This window comes from Ambystoma mexicanum, chromosome 2q (assembly GCF_040938575.1).
Source record: "Ambystoma mexicanum isolate Mex_15411 chromosome 2q, UKY_AmexF1_1, whole genome shotgun sequence".
Taxonomy (NCBI): Eukaryota; Metazoa; Chordata; class Amphibia; order Caudata; family Ambystomatidae; genus Ambystoma; species Ambystoma mexicanum.
In genome coordinates, this window is record NC_090924.1 from 1,263,584,205 (window position 1) to 1,263,605,220 (window position 21,016).

A 21,016-nucleotide genomic window follows, 5' to 3' on the forward strand; every position below is an offset into this window, starting at 1 on the left:
GTTTTTAGACCTTATTGTTCCCTGTTGTCTCAGTTTTCACTTCTTCTAGAAGTGAAGAACAACCGGAAATCGTCTTCTCTGTCTGATCTCCTTCAGGGACTTGCTAGACGTAGCCCTACTCTACCTTGATGCTTGTTCTATAGCGTTGTATGGATATGCCTTTCAGCCACTCAAGCCAAACTCTTTCTTCTTCAGCTTACACAGATGTTTTTCTTCCCATCACTTGCTTACTCTCCCGCTACTCTTATTCCTCCCGGTTCCACCCCAACCTTTCTCATAGTACTTCCTCTTTCTAATGTATTCATCGCTCTTGCTCTTTCTACCTCTAATGTCACTGTCACCTATTCCCTTCTGTCTTTCTCCCTCTCTCCCCTCTACTACTCTTCCTCTCCCCCTCCACTACTACTCTTCCCTCTCGACTCCACTACTACTCTTCCCTCTCGACTCCACTACTACTCTTCCCTCTCCACTACTACTCTACCTTCTCCACTGCACTACTAGTCTACCCTTTCCACTACATTACTATTCTTCCCTCACCCTCTACACTACCACTATTTCCTCTACACACTACTGCTCCACCCCACATTCTACTCAATCTCCTTTCCTTCTCTCAATCATTTTCCACTCTCTCTGCACTTCCTTAAACACACATAGTATCACTGGTTCTCACCAACCAATTGCTCACCTTTTCCCCAAAACTCCTGCACACACCAGTCACCGTCCTTCCTCCTACTGGTCACTCGGTCTGCCTCTTCCTCATCCTCCTTCTCTTCTTCTGACCTCACCAAAACATACACATTCCTGTTTCCTGCCACCCTTCGTATCCTCCTCCTCCCATTGGGCCCATTTCCCTGAACAATCCTGTCTTAGTTTCCTCACCATGGAGAGTTTACAATTGTCAAAGTGTTCAGATAGGGGGTTATGCCATTCCCCATTTTCCTGTGTCTGGCCGCCCAAAGAATTGCAGCCCCCAGTGGAGAGTGTGAGTGTTGTTAGGGTGCAGCGTTTCCGCGAAATCTAAAGCACCAAGGTAAAAGGCTTTTGCTCCATTGCATATCTGCGACAGTCTGGGTGGAGCTTTATTGTGGCTGTTAGACTGGGGTGTCTACTGTAGATGAGAAGCGGTGTGTGGGGTCCCTGGCCTGCGCAGGCTTGCCGACATCTGATCTGGCGTTATTGTCGCTTCTTGCTGACGAAGTCTGGGATGACTTAAGTTGTTGGCTAAATGGATCTGCTCGGATGTTGTCTTTTGGGCATTCTGCCCAGATCTTAGTTGGAGTTTGTGGTGATCAAAAAGGCAAAGAAACAAACTGGCCATCCATTGTTTCAGGATGTATGTGGTTATACACAAAGGTAGTGTTGATACTCAACCAGGCACCTAGGGGGGAGAAAGGAACTGGAGACCTCCAAACTGTGACCTTCCCCTTCTAGAGTTAGTATGGCTCTTTCATCCGCCCTAGGAGGCCTCGCATCCCAAGTAGAGAGGAGCCCCTATCCCCTTTTGACAAGGTGATATTACTGACCTTGTCACAGGGGCCACAGCCCTACTTCAGAAAGGTATTGCATTTTAAGCTATTGTATCGCAACTTTCATCCACCATCACTGGGCAAGGTATGCCCCAGGAAATATCTTAAAAATCAAAAAGATCCTTCTTCAAACCAGTTCCCATCTTCAAATTGTCATCCTCTGCAATAATTAGCATGGGGTAGGTTTAAAAGTCACTGTTTGAATTGAGAGCATGTTTAAGTTCAGGAGGTTGGTAATTGGAATTTCTATTTGTGCACAGAGAGAATCATAGAAAACAATGTAATAAGGCCAGTACCCCGGCATTGTCAAGAGGGGGATGGTAACCCCTCTCGGCCAATGGTGGTAGGCTTACCAGGGAGAAATCGTGAGACAACCCTTCCTCAAAGGACGGCGATTGCAGTTGAGAGGACCCCAATTTCTCTCCTCACCATGCCAGCTTGTTTGTATGCAGTACACCTTTTTCTCTCACCATGCCTCCTGATGCTCTGCTCGCCAGAGTCTGTATTTACTACAGCCAAAGTACTAGACCTGTGCAGCAGCAAGAACCTGCAGTGAGGAACAGACCGTGAGCCTTCCAGCGATACACGCAATCAGCGATAAGACACTGACTCAGCCGAGTGAGAGCAACCTTCTGGCGGCTCACGCTGACAGTGGTTCAATGGCCGAGGCTGTGAGCCAGAAAAAGGAGCGAGGTGTAGCGGGGAAAGAACTACATTTACGCGGCAGCAAGACCAACCTCTTTAAGGAGTCTCTCCTCCTCAACCCATAGACCATCACGCTGCCCCTCGCGCCATCTGACTCACTAGATGCTGCCCGCCCCTCTCCTCCCCGCCACCTGGTACAGCTGTACCCCTCCTGTGCCCCTACGTATCCTACCCCCGCTGTATATCTGTTCTGTTGTACACCTCTGTAAAGTGCTCCGTTATGTATCTGTATTGGTGTATACCTCTGTAAAGTGCTCCATTGCTTTTCGGAACTAGGTCCACGCTCAATAGATATGAGAATAATACAGACCATGCTGCGCTCCCCAGCAGCAGCAGCAAATACTACTGGGAGAGAAAAATCCCCTAGACCACCAGGGACTAAAAGGTGCGCAACCCTCGCACAGCTTGTACTTACCTTAGGGGGACCAAGATCAAGGCCCCCCCTAACAAACTTGGGCACTCTACCATCTGGGCGGCCTGCTCTGAGAAAAGGGGCACATCTTTTTCTGCTATTTGACACATTTGCTGCTTGTAACACCTCCTGGGTGGGGAAGACAGACCAGATTGGTCAGTGTAATTGATCAAATGGCATGAGGAGAGGGGAGCGTAAAGAGGCCAACTGGAAGCAAGGCATGTGTTTGGATAAAGTCAGAGGAGGATACGGGAGATCAAGAGATGAGCAAGGGCCGTCACGGTTTATGGAACTCCTTTCCCTACAATGAATGTGACGCACAATAAAACGCTTTTTGTTTTTAATATACGACAAATTATTTTTGAGTAGGCCTCCAACCAGTCTCGCACCCAACCTCCACAAAAGGGATTAGGAACCAAGCCGGTGTATCAATAAGATATTACTGTATTATTTAATGAAAAAGGAAACATCAACCAAATACACATCTACCAATGTTGTGGCAACACAAAATGCAATAATCTCTACAAACCAACCAGTTTTAAGATATCCTATTACAGTTAATTCCGTTTTTTAATGGCAACACAGAAAAAGAACAATTTACCACAAACTGATAGCACCTACAGTTAAGCACTCACCCCCAAACATCAATTTGGACTTGATTCCTTTGAATGGAAGGCAGTGGCAAGGAGTAGGAATATAGAGGGCTTACATATTAAGGGCCCAACCGTCACCCGTGGAACACAACGCTCACGTTCCACAAATGATGACACCATCACATTACACACTCCCAGCTTGAGTACAAGCTCATATTACAACACTGTACCTGATTTGGTTTCTGCTTCATGTTACTTTGGCTCTCAGTATGGTCAAGTGAGAAAGCTCAATTTAATCAAAGTATAACACTGTGCGAATGAGAAAGCCTGTTATAATCGCTGGTGTAAGTACTTAAAAAATGTAGAATCTCTCATTAATCTTAATAGATGTACAGATCTGCTAAATATACCATATAAAGTGAAGAGAGTAACACCATTATCACCAGAGCAGATAAATTAGAAGACTACTTTACGTTATAAATGCCATATAATATCATACACTCTATTGTAAACAATCAGAGAGAAGAAAATGTACATTTAAAATGTTATATCTGACCTCTGGTTAACAACTTGGGCTGTTGGCAAACAGAGTGGGCATCTTTTAGATGTCTTAGATGCTCATACAATATTGAAACTTGAAGGCACTTTAATTGTGGCAAAAATATGCCATTATGTGGTAAAGATATACAAACCCCGTTATGAAGGCAGAAGGTTTTAGATCATGGAGTCCTTCTTAATCGTGTCTGTTTCTAATACCCAACAAACTGGTCCTCTTTGGATCTTAATACATTTCTGAACAAAGAGTTAGCAGTAAGAAAAGCAATGTCAATGTGCGGACACAGACTGGGCTCCCAAAAAGCAGCCTCTGAGTTTTAGAACTCTTTAATTAAATATGTATGCCATAAATGAGAGCTTTATTTTTGTATTCACTACGCAAACTTTCTCAAATTTCTATTTTATACAACCGCTGATATGTTGCTTACTTTTTATAATTTGTAAAATGTCTTTGTTTTGACTATGAAGATGTATTATTAATATTATTGTACACTGCACCAAAACACTATACATACTGTTAATGACTGAATACCATCTCACTCTTCATGTCTCCTAAATGCATTCCCTCGCCCTAATTGTTGATTCTATAGTGTCTTTCATATAATACCTCCGTACGTCTCCTATATATCTGACTGCAGTCTGTCAATGTTCTGTGCAACAAAAGACCTAGATTACATTGGTATATCCATTGATACTCTTATCATGGTACACAATATGTTAAGGCCCCACACAATTTTCTGCAAAATATCATTTTTCAATATGCACACTTAGTACTAGCTAATCAGTTGTCTAGCCCCTGAATGTGAAACAGCTTTGATCATCCTCTAATATGACCTGACTAGTGAACATGCTTTGATTGCATCTCTGACCCATTTACTAATTATGCATTCAGGCCTTGCAAATCCTTAAAAATCACACTAGACCCAAGAGAAATTCACTTGCCCCATGGCGACTGGTGACAAAAGATGTACCAGTTCTTCCTGTAAAATGGTGAATGTCACCATAAGCACACTTCATATTTGGTGCACTGTGCCACCTAAAGGCTAGGCATGCACAGTGAAACTTGTATTTGCCATTTCCTGCAAAGAACGTTTTTTTTCAGTAAATGTCAAATAAAGTTTCAAACATCCCCATGCTCACCAGCAAGATCAAGTAGCATGCAAATGGTACTCCTCCATCATAAAATCTCCTCCCCAATCCGAGTGAGCTAGAAGATTTTGCAAGCACTGGCATGTCGCTGCATTTAATTCATTGTACATGTGTTACGCCTATAAATTATGCAGAGCCCCAACTGTATACAGTTGCATTGCGGTGTATAACGGTGTATAACACTGACTTATACTAGCCACCTTTCCTCCTACAGCACTGCACCCCACAAAACATTAGTTCCAGCTGCTATATATAGTCACTGAAACAGCTATACAGTCTACACTGCTTCTACAACGACAATACACTAGTCATATCTGCTAATTATAGAGCAGTGTCTTTAATTGCAATTCACTATTTGTATGCTATGCGAGGTTCCTGTTCCCATGTCGGTTCAGCCTGTAGGGCTTCCAAGCTATAACATGACAGAAGGCTCTACACAAATATCAAGTAACATAAGTCAATATATGCTGTTATGGATATGCTTATATCCATCAAAAATAAATATAATGTTGATAGGTCTTTTGATGTCTAATTCGTGCGGGCCCTCTGAGTAAATAAACACACAAATACAAGTTAATTGGGCTCATGAGAAGTGTGAAGTAAAAAAAATGCACTATACCTCTTTTGGAGTTTTATAACCATCTCTAAGAAATCGACAGCAACCATAACGACCCTGAAATGAAAACGTATACAATTAGACTGTAGTTGTAGTCTCTGATTATCACACATTTAGAGCTGAGCCCAATCTATAACGGTGTTATATGGAGTTTGGAAATGCTGGACCATTAGCATTACTATGTGGTGTACAAGGAGGATACATCTGTTTGTTTCCACTGTAGATTATGTATGTGTACATAATAAGGAAGTGTGATCAAGTGCCCGGGCTAACTATGGGGCTATCCAGTTGGCTGATCAAGGGGGTTGGGTGTCTCCAGAGCTAGCGAATGATGAGCTGAGGGGATGGAACTAAGAGAATCCTCTGGTCATAGTCATTTACTTCCCAGACCAAGTCACAGTATCATCACATGAAGGAACTAAGAGGCACTGTTGTTTATTTAAGAGAGGTAGGCCCTACACTTGCAGAGGTAAAACAAAATGGAATTAGGGATGCAATGTTCACAAAGTTCTGAAACAGTAGTACATATGCACGCAGCAAGCAAGCAGATCATTTGGACACTATGCCTTTAAAGAAAGGGAGCTCTGAGAGCAAAGGAAAACATGTACAAAAGGAATATTTCTTTGACACTTGTATCCGACACTCGCTTACACATTAGAACACACCACAATTTAATATGGCACTTGGACAACAATCCCACATATCAAAGGCTCTCGACATTTTCAGACAACACCTGTACAGCGAGTCTGCTTAAAGAACCGACCCGACGCCACAGTTTTAGGAAAGATTTTCGTTGTGCTGCTTTCCCTCCTTAGAGATATGTGAAAACTCCCCTCCCGCCAACATTTTGCTATTATTTGAATCCTGGCATGAATTTTTGAAGGTAAGAAAGCCTTTTTGCTTTAATTACCTCGCCTAGCACATCTATTTTGGGGGCAGTGATCAGTCCCCATGGCTATCAGTATAGGGGACCCTGTCCCCATTATAAAATGCATTTACTTTTTAAGCTGCACACATCACCTTACAGTGAGGTGCAGTGGGGGTACCGTTATTCCTTTTACTTTTAATTAAAGTAACATTTCTGTTACTTTCATGATATGTCCAAGACAGGCTGGTGGCAGCAGATATTTTATTCTGTGGTATTTATCTCCCACGCAGGCTTGCTTTTTACTGGATAATGCCATTGAGTACCATGTACTCAAAATGGCTGCGCCACACATTTTTCACATAGAAGGAACACCATTTCCTGGGCAAAGTCTGGTCTTTCGTTGACAAAGCAGCGACGTGTGTTCTTGGTGGGAAGTAGGGGCTGGAATGGTCTGGTCCAAGTCTATGATTGGACACCACTGGCCAGTCTGAATGGTAAAGATCCTTATCACTGGTGGGCTTGATTGCGACCCCAGATCAAATTTAGGACAAAAGGAGGACTCCTGAAGCCATTCTTCAGATCGTCATTTAAGCCAAAGATCCTTTGAAGAGGTGAAGAGGTGCGCCCTGCTGAAGAAACAAGAACATTCAGTGCAGCCAACCATAATTATGTCCAGCAAAAACCCAGTGAAGCCCTGCTTCTCTGCACGGAGCTCCCAAAGACCAGCATTGGTGCTTCAACCTCTGGACTGGTAGGAACAACCAGTGCCGGCCCCTACTTGAGGATTGCGCCCTTGGAAGGCTTTGGAATTGTCTGGGTTGACCAGCTCCCTTCTGGGACCACTTTGCTGCACTGGTCATTGTTCCTAGTTTTGACTTGGAATTCTGCAGACCTTAGGCTTATGAGTTAAGAACCATCCTCCTGCAGTTGCTGATCTCAAGAATGAAGATGGGCCAAGCAGGAAGAGTTTCTTGGTCTCTGTCATGAAAGTCGCCTTTTGTCGCTCAAGGCAGTTGATATTTGCTGTTGCCTTCATCCGGTCCTGTGGGGTTTTATGTTGTGGGAATCATGGCGGTCTTCATCTCGACGTACGTGGGTCATCCAGATGTCTATCTAGCGTCAAGAACCATCTTAATAGATTTCGGAACTGCCGCTTAGCCAGACCCAATCCCGATGCTTAAAGTGTTTACTTCATCCACGGCTCCTGGACCCCTGCAACAAGTTCTTTTACAGATGTGTGAACAGCGAATTAAGGGATTCTAGTGGTGGTTCGGAGCCGAATCAGAGTCAGTAGGATAAGCCTACATAAAGATCCTCTCCCACTCCCATAAAAGGGTTAAAAAGTCACAAAGTCCTACCTCTACCTCTCTCCCCCTTGCCTGATTGTGATCAGTGGGGTTCTATCCAAGGAGCCTGCCTGGGCTCCTCCTGGAGTTGTGGGATAGGAAGAGAACCCCTAAGGAACTTTACTTACCTTTGTTCTTGCATCCATGGGTCACCTTTACCAACCTGTTGGCTTTGACAATACTTGTTTCACTACTTCTACACACTCTTCACTCCCTACAAAGAGTTAACACGGGGACTTGTGACTTGAAGGGCAATAGGCCTCATTTATCTCTTTCGCAAGGAATGAACTTTAAAGTGTTAGGAGGCTTGTTTTATAAGGCAGTATAATAGTGTTTCTACTGTTGCTCTCATTAATAGCCTTGATTTCTAACTGGTTCTAAAATACCTGTTTCAATTACTTTGCTGCATACCGTTTACCTGTGTTTCTTGCTTAAACCATTGTTAACTGTCATAAGGAACAGTTACTTACCTGTAACTGTTGTTCTCCAGCATGGGTCTGGCATGGATTCACATGCTCATGAATATTCCCCTCGTCAGGCCGGGAATCCTCGGTATAGAAAAAAATCAGTATCAGTTTTGTTTCTGATCTGTCTTTCTTAGTAGTAACCAATCACTGGTCTCTGGGTCATACTGCCCCCAGCCAACGACTGCCCTCTCCCTAAGCCCCGCCTCTGGCAGCCATCCTCAGATTTGGTAGCACGCAAAGTGGCAGTATGACCATGTGAAGAGCCGCAAAGGGGTAGGCAGGAGGGTTCGCATGTGAATCCATGCCAGGCCCATGCTGGAGAACAACAGTTACAGGTAAGTAACTTGTTCCTTCTCCAGCATGGGGTCTGGCATGGATTCACATGCTCCTGAATAAGAGAATACATAGCAGTACACACATGCACAACCACGGAAGGTGGCAATAGGTTCAACATTAAGCAATACAACAACTCAACATTAAGCATCTCTTACCTCCTCACCAGGCTCACCTTAAGCAAACAGGTTGCGCTGCACTGCTTGGCCGACCCTGGGCTCCTCCCTGGAGTCCCGATCGACGCAGTAGAATCTTATGAAGGTGTGCGTCGACCTCCACGTCGCAGCCCTGTAGATTTCCAGCAGGGGCACACCAGACAGGAACGCCGTGGTAGCAGCGATCGCTGTGGTCGAATGGGCTCTAGGACGGCCGGGCAGCGGTCGATTTTCCAACCGGTGACAGTGCATGATGCAGCCGAGAGACATCTGGAAATGGAAGTCTTCGAGAGAGCCTTCCCTTGATTCACAGTCCCAAAGTTCACAAACAGCTGTGATGTCTTCCGGAAACTCTTCGTGCGGTCCACGTAGAACTTCAGCGCTCTAGCTACGTCCAGCGAGTGCAGAGTCCTTTCAACCGGCGACGAAGGAGACAAGGAGAAAACTGGCAACACCAAGGGTTCGTTGAGGTGGAAGTCCGACGGCACCTTGGGCATGAAGGAGGGGTGCGTCCTCAGCACCACCCTCGTGTCGTGAAACGTCAAGTATGGCGGCTTGCAAGATAGGGCCTGAATCTCTCCCACTCGTCGTGCGGAGGTGATGGCCACGAGAAACGCGGTCTTCCACGACAGAAATTTCAACGGTGCCGAATGCATAGGCTCAAATGGGGACCCCATGAGCCTGGTCAGCACCACGTTGAGCTCTAACGCCGGGGCAGGGGCCTTCACCGGCGGGAATGATCGGAACAATCCTTTCATGAATTCCTTCACCAGTCGATGAGACCACAAGGACGCCCGTCCCGTAGTTCTGGTGTATCGTGAGATGGCGGCCAGATGTATCTTGATGGAAGCGCGAGCTAGTCCAGCCTTGGCCAATGACAGTAGGTACGGCAATACTTGAGGGGCCGTAATCCGCAGAGGGTTAATCTTCTGTGCACGGCACCAGACAGAGAACCTCTTCCATTTATGTCCGTAGCACTTGAGAGTTGAGGACGCCCTGGCCTTTGCAAGAACACCTCTGCAGTCGGCCGGGATGTCGTACCCTCCAAACTCTAGTGCTGCAGGAGCCAGGCCTGCAAGTTCAGCGACCCTGGGTTGTGGTGAAGAATGGCGCCTCCTTCTCTGGAGAGAAGATCTGTGTCCGTCGGCAGCTTGACTGGTGTGGACGTTGACAAGTCCAGAAGGTCCGGGAACCAGATCTGTCTCGGCCACGCCGGTGCGACGAGGATCATCTTGCATCGGGACCACTTGAGCTGGTTGATGAGCCGGAGCAGCAACGGCAGCGGAGGGAACACACAAAGAAATAGGCCGTCCCAGGGGAACGAGAAAGCATCGCCCATGCTCTTCGGCTGGGGGAACCTGCTGGCGAACCTCTGGCACTTGGAATTCGTCGCCGTCGCGAAGTGATCGATTTGGGGTTCGCCCCATCGTCGGAAGAGTCGATCCACTTGATCCTGGCGTAGTTCCCACTCGTGGCACGAGCGCAGCTCTGCGCTGAGTGAGTCGGCGATCGTGTTTTTTATTCCTGCCAGATGAAAAGCCACCAGAAACATCCCTTGGGAGACTGCCCAATGCCACAGATCCTGGGCTTCCTTGGATAGGGCAGGGGATCTGGTTCCGCCCTGCTTCCGTGTACAACATCGTGGTGGTGTTGTCGGTGAAGATCCTCACCACCTTGCCCTTGAGGGATGGAAGAAAAGACCTGAGGGCACAGAACACCGCACGGAGCTCCAAGATATTGATGTGGAGTGACTTCTCCTCCGGGAGCCAAAGGCCTCTCGCGTGAAGATCTCCGGAGTGCGCTCCCCAACCTTCCAGGGAGGCATCCGTCGTCACCGTCACCTGGTGAGCTGGGGTCTGAAAGTCCGTGCCCGCCGACATATGAGAGCAGGTACCCCACCACCGGATCGCCTGACGGAATGTCTCGTTGAGAGGGATCCTGTCCTCGAAGCTGCCTGTCGACTGGACCCAGCGGCCGTCGAGGAACTCTTGTAAGAGGCGCATCCGAAGCCTGCAAAGGCGCACCAGATAAATGCAGGAGGACATCATCCCGAGGAGGGACTTGATAGATCTTACCCTGGCCATGTCCGTGGCCAGCAGATGCTGCACCTTGCCCAGAATGGTCCTGGTCCTTTCCTCCGACGGCGAGGCCAGCCGCGCCACTGTGTCAAGTTTGGCTCCCAGAAACAGGGCAACCTGCGACGGAACCAGGTGGGATTTTGGAAAGTTGATGGAGAATCCCAGGTCCGTGAGCAGCTGGACGGTCTTCGCAGTGTGCTCCACGGCGAGCTCCCTTGTCCTTGCCCGGATGAGCCAGTCGTCCATGTAGGGGTAGACGTGGATCCCATGTAGGCGCAGCCGCGCTGCCACCGGTGCGAGGCACTTGGTGAATGTTAGGGAGAATTCTCTGTTTAGGCTGAATTTCCTAACCTAGTGAGTCCACCAGCAGCTTTGCTGGATTTTTGGCGTTTATTTTTTTCTCCTGCCAAGAGTGAGACTCTTTTACCCTCACTCTTGGGCATGATTTGAGTGTGTTTCTTTGACTCTAGATGTGTTTAATGGGCTATGGGGTCTTTTACTCCATAGGGCTTCATGTGTTTTTGTAATGTGTGTTACACAGCACCCTCAGTGCAGTAACACAGGGGTGTCATAGTGACCCCCCAGTATAGACTCCATACCCTGGGACTGACTACTGTCTCCCAGGGCATGTAAAGTCACCATTGACTTTTAGCCTTGAATTCTTAACAGAACCAGTACAAACCATCATATTGTGGACGTACTGGCTGGGGCAATTCTATTGCCCCGGGGTCTGTTTGTCGAGGGGGCACGTCTCCATCCCCCCTGATCGAGTTTTGGCTGGTGGCAATGGATACTACTTTTTTTATTCAACCGCAAATATTTCTCTATGGGATTTTCCCATTGTTGGAGGCAACTATCTTTATTTATTTAATTACGATAGCCTCGAACATACCGCCGGTTTATTTAATTATTATTAATTCTCCGGTTGGTATTTTTTGCCAAAACTCGTTTCTAAAATGGTTTGTGTTCTCTTCTTTGACTCCAACCCAAGTCGAGCCCTTTGTTCCACTTTTTGGCGGGCTTCTCCACAGAAGCCCTCCAAAGTGGTGCCACTCTGTCTGGGGTACTTATGAGGGGTGGAGGGGGATTTTGGCACCCTGGACTGAGTTGCCTAGGCAACTCAAGTCGCACTCCGTCCTGATCGGCCCAATGTTTGAGTGACAACTAGGCTGAGTGAATGGGGGTTTTCTGCATAAAAGCAGGGCTTTGGGGACTGGAACTTCAGAAGTCGCCACAGGACCTAAGAATCCGACGAGGGAGAAGCTGAGCTGACCTGCCACGACGACACCACCGGTGGAGCCCTGCTGGACCGTCTCACCACTTTTCCCAACGACAGAGGAGATCTCCCGCCGGAGAGTCTTCTTCCTTTGACTGGTGGGGATAACCAGTTTCACCATCTTTTCGCCTTCCCGACGCATCTCGTGGCCGCCTTGCCTGTGCCAAGCACCCCGGCAACCGGAATACCACGTTTTACCACGACTGCGAAATAAAGGGTAATACCTTTAACCGGAAAACTCTGCGGCTGGTTTCTTCCCTGGCAGTGCAACGACCTTCATCTTTCCTCCAAGTCGAGATCTTCTCTTCCCCTGGACGACGACGAGACTTGCACCCGCTGCCAGGAACAACTGCCACCGCTGGAGGATCCTTCCCACTTAAGGTACTGTGTCCCGCCTGGCTTCCCTTGCCACCGACTGTACGGGGTAGATTTAGCCCCCGGCTTTCGAACTTGGGTTAGCCTGGGACACCCTGGCTAAACTTTTCTTAGCCTCTCTAAACTCTTTTCGAACTCTCTGCAAGACTTTCTAAGCCTAGTGTAACTGTGTGATCTTGGGCGCATTTGTGCTCTGCTCTCTCTAAGAGTGGGCCCAGCCTATGGACTTTGGCTCACAAGTGACTTTTGCTCTTCTGCCTTGCTAAAAGTGTTCCTAAATCTTAGAGTGGTGTATCTTTCCATATTCTGTCTTTTTCCCTCCCTTCTTCATAAACTTATTGGAGTGCCATCTATAGTTAAGCGCTCACCTCTGTATGGAAATAAGTGGTGTTAACTAAGACTTATCTGATAAGTAATAAGGGTTGTGTATATTATAATAGTAACTGTGTTTAGAGTGCTGGAGTGTTTCAAACAGTGTGTTTTTAAATAAATAATTATATACTTTGATACCAAAGCTCTGGTCAGTGTTTGTTTGTATTACTGTATCTGAGTGCCTATTGTGTATACTTTGCATACTGCCTAACTCTTCTTGAGGGAAGTCTGACTGCTCAGCCACAGCTACCAGGTAAATCTGGGTGGTACAGACTGCTACCAAGTGGGTTAACTGCCAACACCTGTAGTCCTAAATCTTTTGCAGTGTTCCCAAAGGGAACTGCACAGGTTTCTGCCTAACAGTGAACACCCTGGGTGCCGACTTCAATCCGAACGGGAGGGCCTTGAACTGGTAGTGCTGCCCTTGGACCACGAACCTGAGGAACTTTCGGTGTCTTTTAGAATGGGGATGTGGAAGTACGCATCCTCCAAGTCCAACGACGACAGGAAATCGCCCTCCTCCAGCTGTCCCAGCACGTGCTGGAGGGTGACCATCCGGAACTTCTGTGCCTTGATGTACTTGTTCAGTCGTCGCAGGTCCAGGATGGGGCACCATCCTCCTGTCTTCTTTTTTACAAGGAAGTACCTTGAGTAAACTCCGGAGCCCCGAAGCTCAATGGCACCCTTCTTGAGCATCGCCCTTACTTCCAACAGTAGTTGAGGGACGTGATTTTCCTTCCTGGCCACGGGTGGAAAGCAAGGGCACTTCTGAAAATCGAGGGTGTGCCCTTGGGCCAGGGCGTCCAGCACCCAACGGTCGGTGGAGATGGACTCCCACACGCTGACAAACCTCGCCAGCCGGCCTCCCACCGGGGTGCTTCGGCGGGGGCCCGACCCCACGGTCGGTTCAATTTTGTTTGGAGGCCGCCTTGCCTCCTTGACCTCCCCGTCGACGACGACGGGCACCACCTGACTTGCCGCGTCCCCTGTAGGCTTCCTGGGACGAAGATCTTGCCGCTTGGCGGTACGTGGAGGAGCCACTGCCGGATCCTTTGGAGGCACCTTGTCTGCCTCCGCAGCTCCGAAAGGACAGCCGTCGTTGTTGGAGCACTCCCAGTGCCCGGGCAGTCTCTGTGTCTGTCTTGATGGCCTGAAGGGACTCAACCGCCTTCCCAAACAGGTTGTTCCCGTCGAAGGGCATGTCCAAAACCTTGGTTTGTACGTCCTGGCGGAAATCCGTCGCCTTGAGCCATCCTCGTCATCTCAGGCAAACGCTGTTGCCCAACTGACGGAAACCGGTGTCAGCGATGTCTGTTGCCACCGTGATGGCGTGGTCCGAAGCAATCTCACCTTCCTGTAGGATTTCAAGGGCCTCAGCCCTTTTGGCGTCAGGAAGGAAATCCAACAGAGGGGTGATTTTGAACCACAACTCCCTGTCGTAGCAGGCTACGATAGCCAGGGCGTTGGCCGCCTTGATAGTCGTCGCTGAGATGAGATGACCCGTCGTCCCATCGTGTCCAGCTTCCTGCCCTCGCCGTCCGGCGGGGAAGTTGATGTCGAGGCTGATGCCCCCCCCGCTTTCTTCTTTGCCGCCGCCGAGATGACCAAATCCGGGGTAGGTTGCGCCCGAAGGCACAAGGGGGCAGCGTCGGGGACCCGGTACTTCTTCTCGTACCGGTCCCTCTTTGCCGGCGCCGTGGCAGGGTTCTTGAGGAGGGCGAGCCCCCCATCCCAGATGTCATCAAGAAGTGGTACGGCGAGGACCGTCTTCCTTTTAGCCTCGCGCCGTTAGTAAAGGATCCCTTCCTTCTCTTCTGGGAAGAGCTGGAAGAGCTCGGATGCCCTGGAAATCATGGCATGAAAGGATCCAATCTCGTCGGGCGGGGAAGCCCGAGCAGGGGGCGATGGGGGACACGCCCCGTCTTCGCCTCCGTCGTCATCTGTACCTGTAGTAGCCGTGTCCGTATCATCCCCATGGGTATTGGACCGGGGGGGGAGGCAGAGCAGGCCGCAGAGGTGGGAGAGGTGGCGTAGGATGCGTCGTCGTCCTCTTATGCAGTGGACTTTCCGAAGGTCCCGGCTCCGGTTCCCCCGTCGGGACTGGCTCAGGTACATCTGTTGGGGGGAGGGGCAACCTTGTCCTTATCTCCGAGCATAAGGACTGAATCGCTGACAAAATGGCCGCCGAAGTGTCCTGCGGCGCCGGAAACGACGGGCACGAGGGCTCTTGAGGAACCTCGTCGGCGACACCGTCGCTCTCGTCGTCGCCCTCGTCGGGATCCCTCCCGATGGGCTGGGCCTCTTCCACGACTTCGATGAGTTGTTCTTCTGAGGTCGTGTCCGTATCCACGATGGCCACCTGCCCCACCCCCACCTTTTCCAACGAGGACTTCGTGGGGGTCTTCTCAATGGGCCTGAAAGACGACTCCCTCCATGGTGGCAGGGAGACTCTGGGTCCTGAGGTCGCCTCCACTGGCGTAGCCTCCACAGGCTGAGCCAGGGCCGCTGCGACATCCTCAATCGAGGTCTTAGCAGGGTGAATTAAGGCCATCGTCACCTTCTGTACGCCTGGGGCCTTCACCCTGGGGGGAGGGTCTGAGCCTCGCTCCCCCTCTGCCGGAATCTTCGTGATCGACCTGGGCCTCTCCAGAAGCTTTGCCGGGTTCTCGGACTTCCTCTTACCCGAACCAGAGCGTTGGCTCGTGGTTGATGGCGTCGGGGAGGATGCGCCCTGCATGGCAGCCAAGGAGCCCGACCGTTCGGCGCTCCCGGTGCCCGCAGACTCGCGGTGCTTGGCCTTTTGTTGGGCCCCCGTCGCCGGGGCGCCCTCACAGGACTTAGAAGACCGCTCGGACTTCTTTTCCTTCTTCTCGCCAGCCAGTTGGCGAGACGGAGGTGGCGATCCTTCATGGTCCGCTCCGACATGTTCCCACAAAACGCACAGTCCTTCTCCGTGTGCGTCTTGTCCTCATGGAGACAGTAGAGGCATAACGAATGCTCGTCCTCCTTGAAAACATTCTGAAGCTGGCATTCAGGGCAGGTCCTGAACAGCTTCCCGGGCGTCGAGCTTCCTTTCTCCTGGGCCATGTCCGGGGTAGGCCTCGGAACTTCTGGAATCCTCCAAAAGCGTAACTCGATGAAATCTTCACCCTTGAGGGGCGTAGAAAACTCCGAAACGGATCCCCGTTGATCGGATGTAGAAACGGTGGAGCTTGAGGTTCTATTTAACCGAAAAATGAAAAATCTCCTGAAAAAGCGCGAAAACGCAGCAAAAGCTCAAGAGTTACAGCACGAGGACTCCCAACACTTGAACGTGCGGTAAAAATCTGAGGATGGCTGCCAGAGGCGGGTTTAGGGAGAGGGCAGTCATTGGCCGGGGGCAGTATGACCCAGAGACCAGTGATTGGTTGCTACTAAGAAAGACAGATCAGAAACTAAACTGATATTGATTTTTCTCTATACCGAGGATTCCCGACCTGACAACGGGGAATATTCATGATCATGTGAATCCATGCCAGACCCCATGTTGGAGGAGAGTAAAGTGTTGCTGTTCTTTTGCAAAAACACCCATTGGTGAACACACATATGTGCCTAGAGTGGGTTTAATGATATTACTTTACCTATTCTTTTCAGTGAAAAGAGTGTGTTCATGTCCAATAAATGTTGCATTTTCATACTTTACTGTACAACTTTAATTATTGGAGTGCTCTGTGTGTCTCTCATTGAGTACTAAGGCCTAAACTTTGGAAGATGTAGCGGAGGTGAAGTATTTTGTCAGTTGCCTCTCTCAATAGGGTTTGGCTAGACTGAAGTTGCTTTTCCCTGTTCAATTTAATAGGATGGCCTCTCAGAAGCAGTGTTGAGGCCAGCTGTCCCAAGGGGAGAGAAGCTCTCTGTGTCCAGAATCTCACCCCGGTGTGCTGTTTTCACCAGAGTGTGTGTGGAGCAGTGTAAGCTCCATTTGAAGACCGAGTGAGCAGCGGAGGGGTGACCAGAGCTGTCAAACACCAGGGAAGTCCTGACAAACAAAGCAGAAGAGGCAGCAAGTCAGAAGGAGAAGCCAGGAAAGACCTGTGAGTTGGCCTGACCGAAGGGACCCTGAAGCGCTCCGAAGTAGACCGCTTTGTAAGAATGTACCTTTTGAATACCTAATGTTTAAATTAAAGCAAACTGGGTGAAACTCTCCTGTTAAGAGATGTTGAACAGGAGAATATTGTAACCTGCACTGCCAGAACCAAAAGGGGGCATTAACCAAACAAAATGAATGCCAAAAGGGGGGAGGTCATATAGGAGGATATTGCAAGGAGGATATTGCAACCAGCATTGACAAAGCCAAAGAGAAGCAATAATAAAACAAAGGGGATACAACTTTCCTAAAGAGGGAGATCCAACAAGGGGATATTATAACCTACGTTGCCAAAGCTAAAGAAAGCAGAGAGTTACATTAAGGCAATGTGAAGGTAACAGTGCCAGAACAAGATATCCAGTGGGAAAATGTGTAAACTACATAGAGAACGCAGGAGAAAAGCCCTCCTTGTAGACAGGATCAAGGGGGAGAGAACCGTCACCTGCATTAACTATGGCAAACAGATCACTGTAAGAATCATTGTCTTTCTGTACAGTATACTTGTGGAAATAAAGTTGTATGCCAAGTGTGTTCCAAGTGAAAACACTTACCCAAGATACCGTTGTTGGTTTAACTTTCCCCATTGAAGAATTAAATGTATAAAGTTTGAAACAAGTCTCATCTCCCTCTGGAACAGCCTATCCACCTCCTTAAGTTCCTTAAACTCATCAAGACTTACCTCTTCTCTTCTCTTCTCTTCTTCCTCCTCCTCCTCCTCCTCCTCTCTCCCTCTCCCCGGCTAACCTCTTTTCCCCTCGCTTCTTTCCCTCCTCCCTTCTCTTCCCCCAACCTGCTCACTTAGCTGACTGGTTGCCTGGTTTATCTCCAGATCCTCACAGGTCCCAGGCTCCCCTGGCAGTCCTGCACTTGCCTTCGGGCTTCCGCACTCTGCCTGGCACTCCTGCAATATGATCCACTTAACCCAGGTGCCTGCTGGACTGGGCGCACTTGTCCCCATTCCCCTCCCTCGCACTTCCTGTTGTGCGCACTTGCACGTCCTTGATTGTTCTAAGCCTTGCAAGTCTGTCCCTCACTCTTTCTCCCCTCCCCAGCTTGGGTGTGCTTGAAATACTCATGCAGAGGATGACCAACCACCAAGCAACCTGAAATGTCACCAGGCCAGTACTATCGTTTATTGATTTGTATGCGCCTCTCCCCTCACTCTATGTCAAGCACTTCACTAGTATATATGCCTCTGGCCTAGCATGCTAGCCATTGATGTAAATCATTCAGAATCTTCAAGGCCTAAGAATTACTACTGTACTTCCTTGTTCCCTTCCGTCTTGAAACGCATTGAAGCACTTCACTTGTGTATAAGCGCCCTACAAATAAACAAATACAATTACCACAGAGTACAAGTTGTAGTAGTAGGAGTTTTATCCTGGCAGGCGAGTATACCAGGAAAGGGACATATAGTGGTTAGTACTGGCAGGTGTGTGGACCAGGAAGAAGCTGATTTGAAGAGGCAATTCCATTACTGTGTTTCAATGAACTGCTGCATAACCATCCCGACTACGGTTTGGCTTACGAAGAAGAAATGTAATGTGATAAAGTGATTGGCCTTCAGAGAAAAGGAATATTTACATTGACTTATGACTTAATGTACAAAGAGAAATTATTTTTTGGTCAAGCAGAAGGTTCTGACAACTTTCTTAAGAGTAAGAAATCCTTTTGGAATTAAGTTAATCACTTTGCCAAGTGAAGGACATTTTGGAATTGTCCATTCTACCTGGAGTGGAACTTGGCTAGTGAAAATAAAAAATGTTTAACTTGAATTTTGGTTTGAAACATCATGAAATGATCTAGGGGAAGGGGATCCAACCTTGGTCACAAGGATTCCTGTTTATAGCTTTTATCTTTGAATGTATATGTTGTTTTGGGAAGTTTAAATAACCAACTAATTATTGTATGATTTTGTTGTATGTATTAGTGTGAGGGACATATACTTTTGAACATTAGGTCATTTTCCTTTAGCCTTAGTATGTTAGGTAAGGAAATCTGTGTTAGGCTAGGGAAAGATAGGCATTGATCCCACTTGCTTATTATTTAATAAAATTCCGACTTGTGCGAAAACTATATCTGTGTCTCCATCTCGCATTTCTGACCCCTCACAGGTGGTACAGAATACCAAGCGGAGGTTGGAGTAAGAAGCCAGGAGGAAGAGCAGGAGGAACAAGAAGTCTTACTTCGTTACCTGTAACTGTATTTCTCCAGCATTGGTATCTTTCATAGATTCACATGCTTGAATATTCTCAGTCGCCAGACCGGGAATCCTCCGATTTAAATAATTATTAAACATTTTAAATACATACATTATTTCCATAGAAATATGACTGTAGATTGCCCATTATGGTCTATGAGCCATTCACTTGTGTAGTCCCTCCACCTCACTTTGGTCCTTTATGGCCCTAACCAATGAGGTGTCAGGGTTTAAGCTCTGCCCCAGTCAGCCATCTTCAGATTTTGAACCATATAGACTACGGTATGATTGACGCTGAAGGCAGGAGCTGCTTCTAGGGGAGGCGGGTGGGCACATGTGAATCTATGAAAGATACCAATGCTGGAGAAATACCGTTGCAGGTAAGCAACTAAGACTTCTCCAGCATTGGATCTTTCATAGATTCAGATGCTTAACACCAAGCAGTTAAAACATATATATATATATACACACATATATATATATATATATATATACAAAAGCAGATCATTTCTGCGAGCCTTTGCCATACAGCAACACCAAGGTTACAAATACAGGGAAAGGCGAGAGGAAGGCTGATCCTACCTTCTGTAAAGAGATGGCAGAGCACTGCCTGACCAACTGCAAATTCTTTGTTGGCATCTTCTGTCAGGCAGTAGTGCTTGGCAAACATGTGCAGAGTGCTCCAGGTAGCGGCTCTGCAAATGTCATTCATTGCTACCCCTGCGTGAAACTCCACTGAAGCTGCCCTCCCTCTGGTGGAGTGCGCCGAAGGAGTCCTGGTGAGGGGGTCGCCTTTAGACTGATGACAGTAGGTGATGCATTGAGAAACCCAACGTGCCAAACTTTGTTTTGGAATATGTTGACCTTTCGTGCGGCCAGAGAAAGCAATGAACAATCTGTTGGAGGCGCGGAACTCCTTAGTTCTCTGTAAGTAAAACTTAAGAACCCTCGCCACATCTAGCGAATGCAAAGATCTTTCTGCATCAGATGTGTGATTCTGGAAGAAAGTTGGGAGGACAAAGCTCTCTGTGAGAGTAATCTCCGACAAAACCTTGGGAAGGAATTTAGTATGAGTTCTCAGAATGACTGTCTTTGTGGAACAAGGTAAAAGGTGGTTCTGATGATAAAGATTGTAACTCACTGATCCTCCTGGCAGATGTGATGGCCAGCAAGAAAGCCGTTTTCCAATTTAAGAATTTCATGTCACATCTATGAATAGGCTTGTAAGGTGGTTCCATTAGAGCTGTCAGTACTGTGTTCAGGCTCCAGGATGGAACTGATGTTGGCGTAGGTGGGTAAGTACGCATCAGCCCTTTCAGGAAGATCTTAACAGCTGGTAGAGTGAGCAATGACTGTTTATCTGGATTTGTTGTATATGCTGCTATGGCCGATAGATGAACCTTGATAGAGGATATAGATAGTCCTGCTTTGGCCAAGTACAGTAAGTAAGGTAGTACTTGCTCGACCAATGCTGTGAGCGGGTTCACTGATTATGTTTCGCACCACTTGGAGAAACAAGTCAATTTCCGGATATAGGTGATCCGTGTAGAAGGATCCCCAGATGCCTTGATAATATCCCAGCAATCTGCAGGGAGATCCAGATTCATTCGTTTTCACTGCTCAGGAACCAGGCCTTGAGAGATAGGCTCGCTGGGTCCTGGTGGAAGTCCTTGCGGTTCTGTTCGTCAAAAGCTGCCGATGAGCTTTGAGGTGAATCAGGGGCCAACGGGAGAGGTGTTATAGGGTTGAATACCAGATCTGCCGGGCCCAATCCGGCGCTATCAGGATCATGGAACAATTATGTTCCTTCAGTCTGCGTAGCACTCTCGCTATGCGAGGGATGGGGGGAAAAGCATAAAGGAAT

The 21,016-nt window shown here is 48.1% G+C and overlaps 1 protein-coding gene across 2 annotated transcripts in view; it reads right to left on the reverse strand.

Annotated features, from left to right (window-relative positions):
• The window catches only part of PHKA1 (phosphorylase kinase regulatory subunit alpha 1), a 2,290,600-nt gene that overhangs the window by 1,600,656 nt on the left and 668,928 nt on the right, over positions 1-21,016 (reverse strand). For both annotated transcript variants that reach the window (XM_069648650.1, XM_069648649.1), the window contains exon 9: positions 5,560-5,613. In XM_069648650.1, the coding sequence (XP_069504751.1) occupies positions 5,560-5,613 (54 nt within the window). The remainder of the gene's footprint in view (positions 1-5,559; positions 5,614-21,016) is intronic.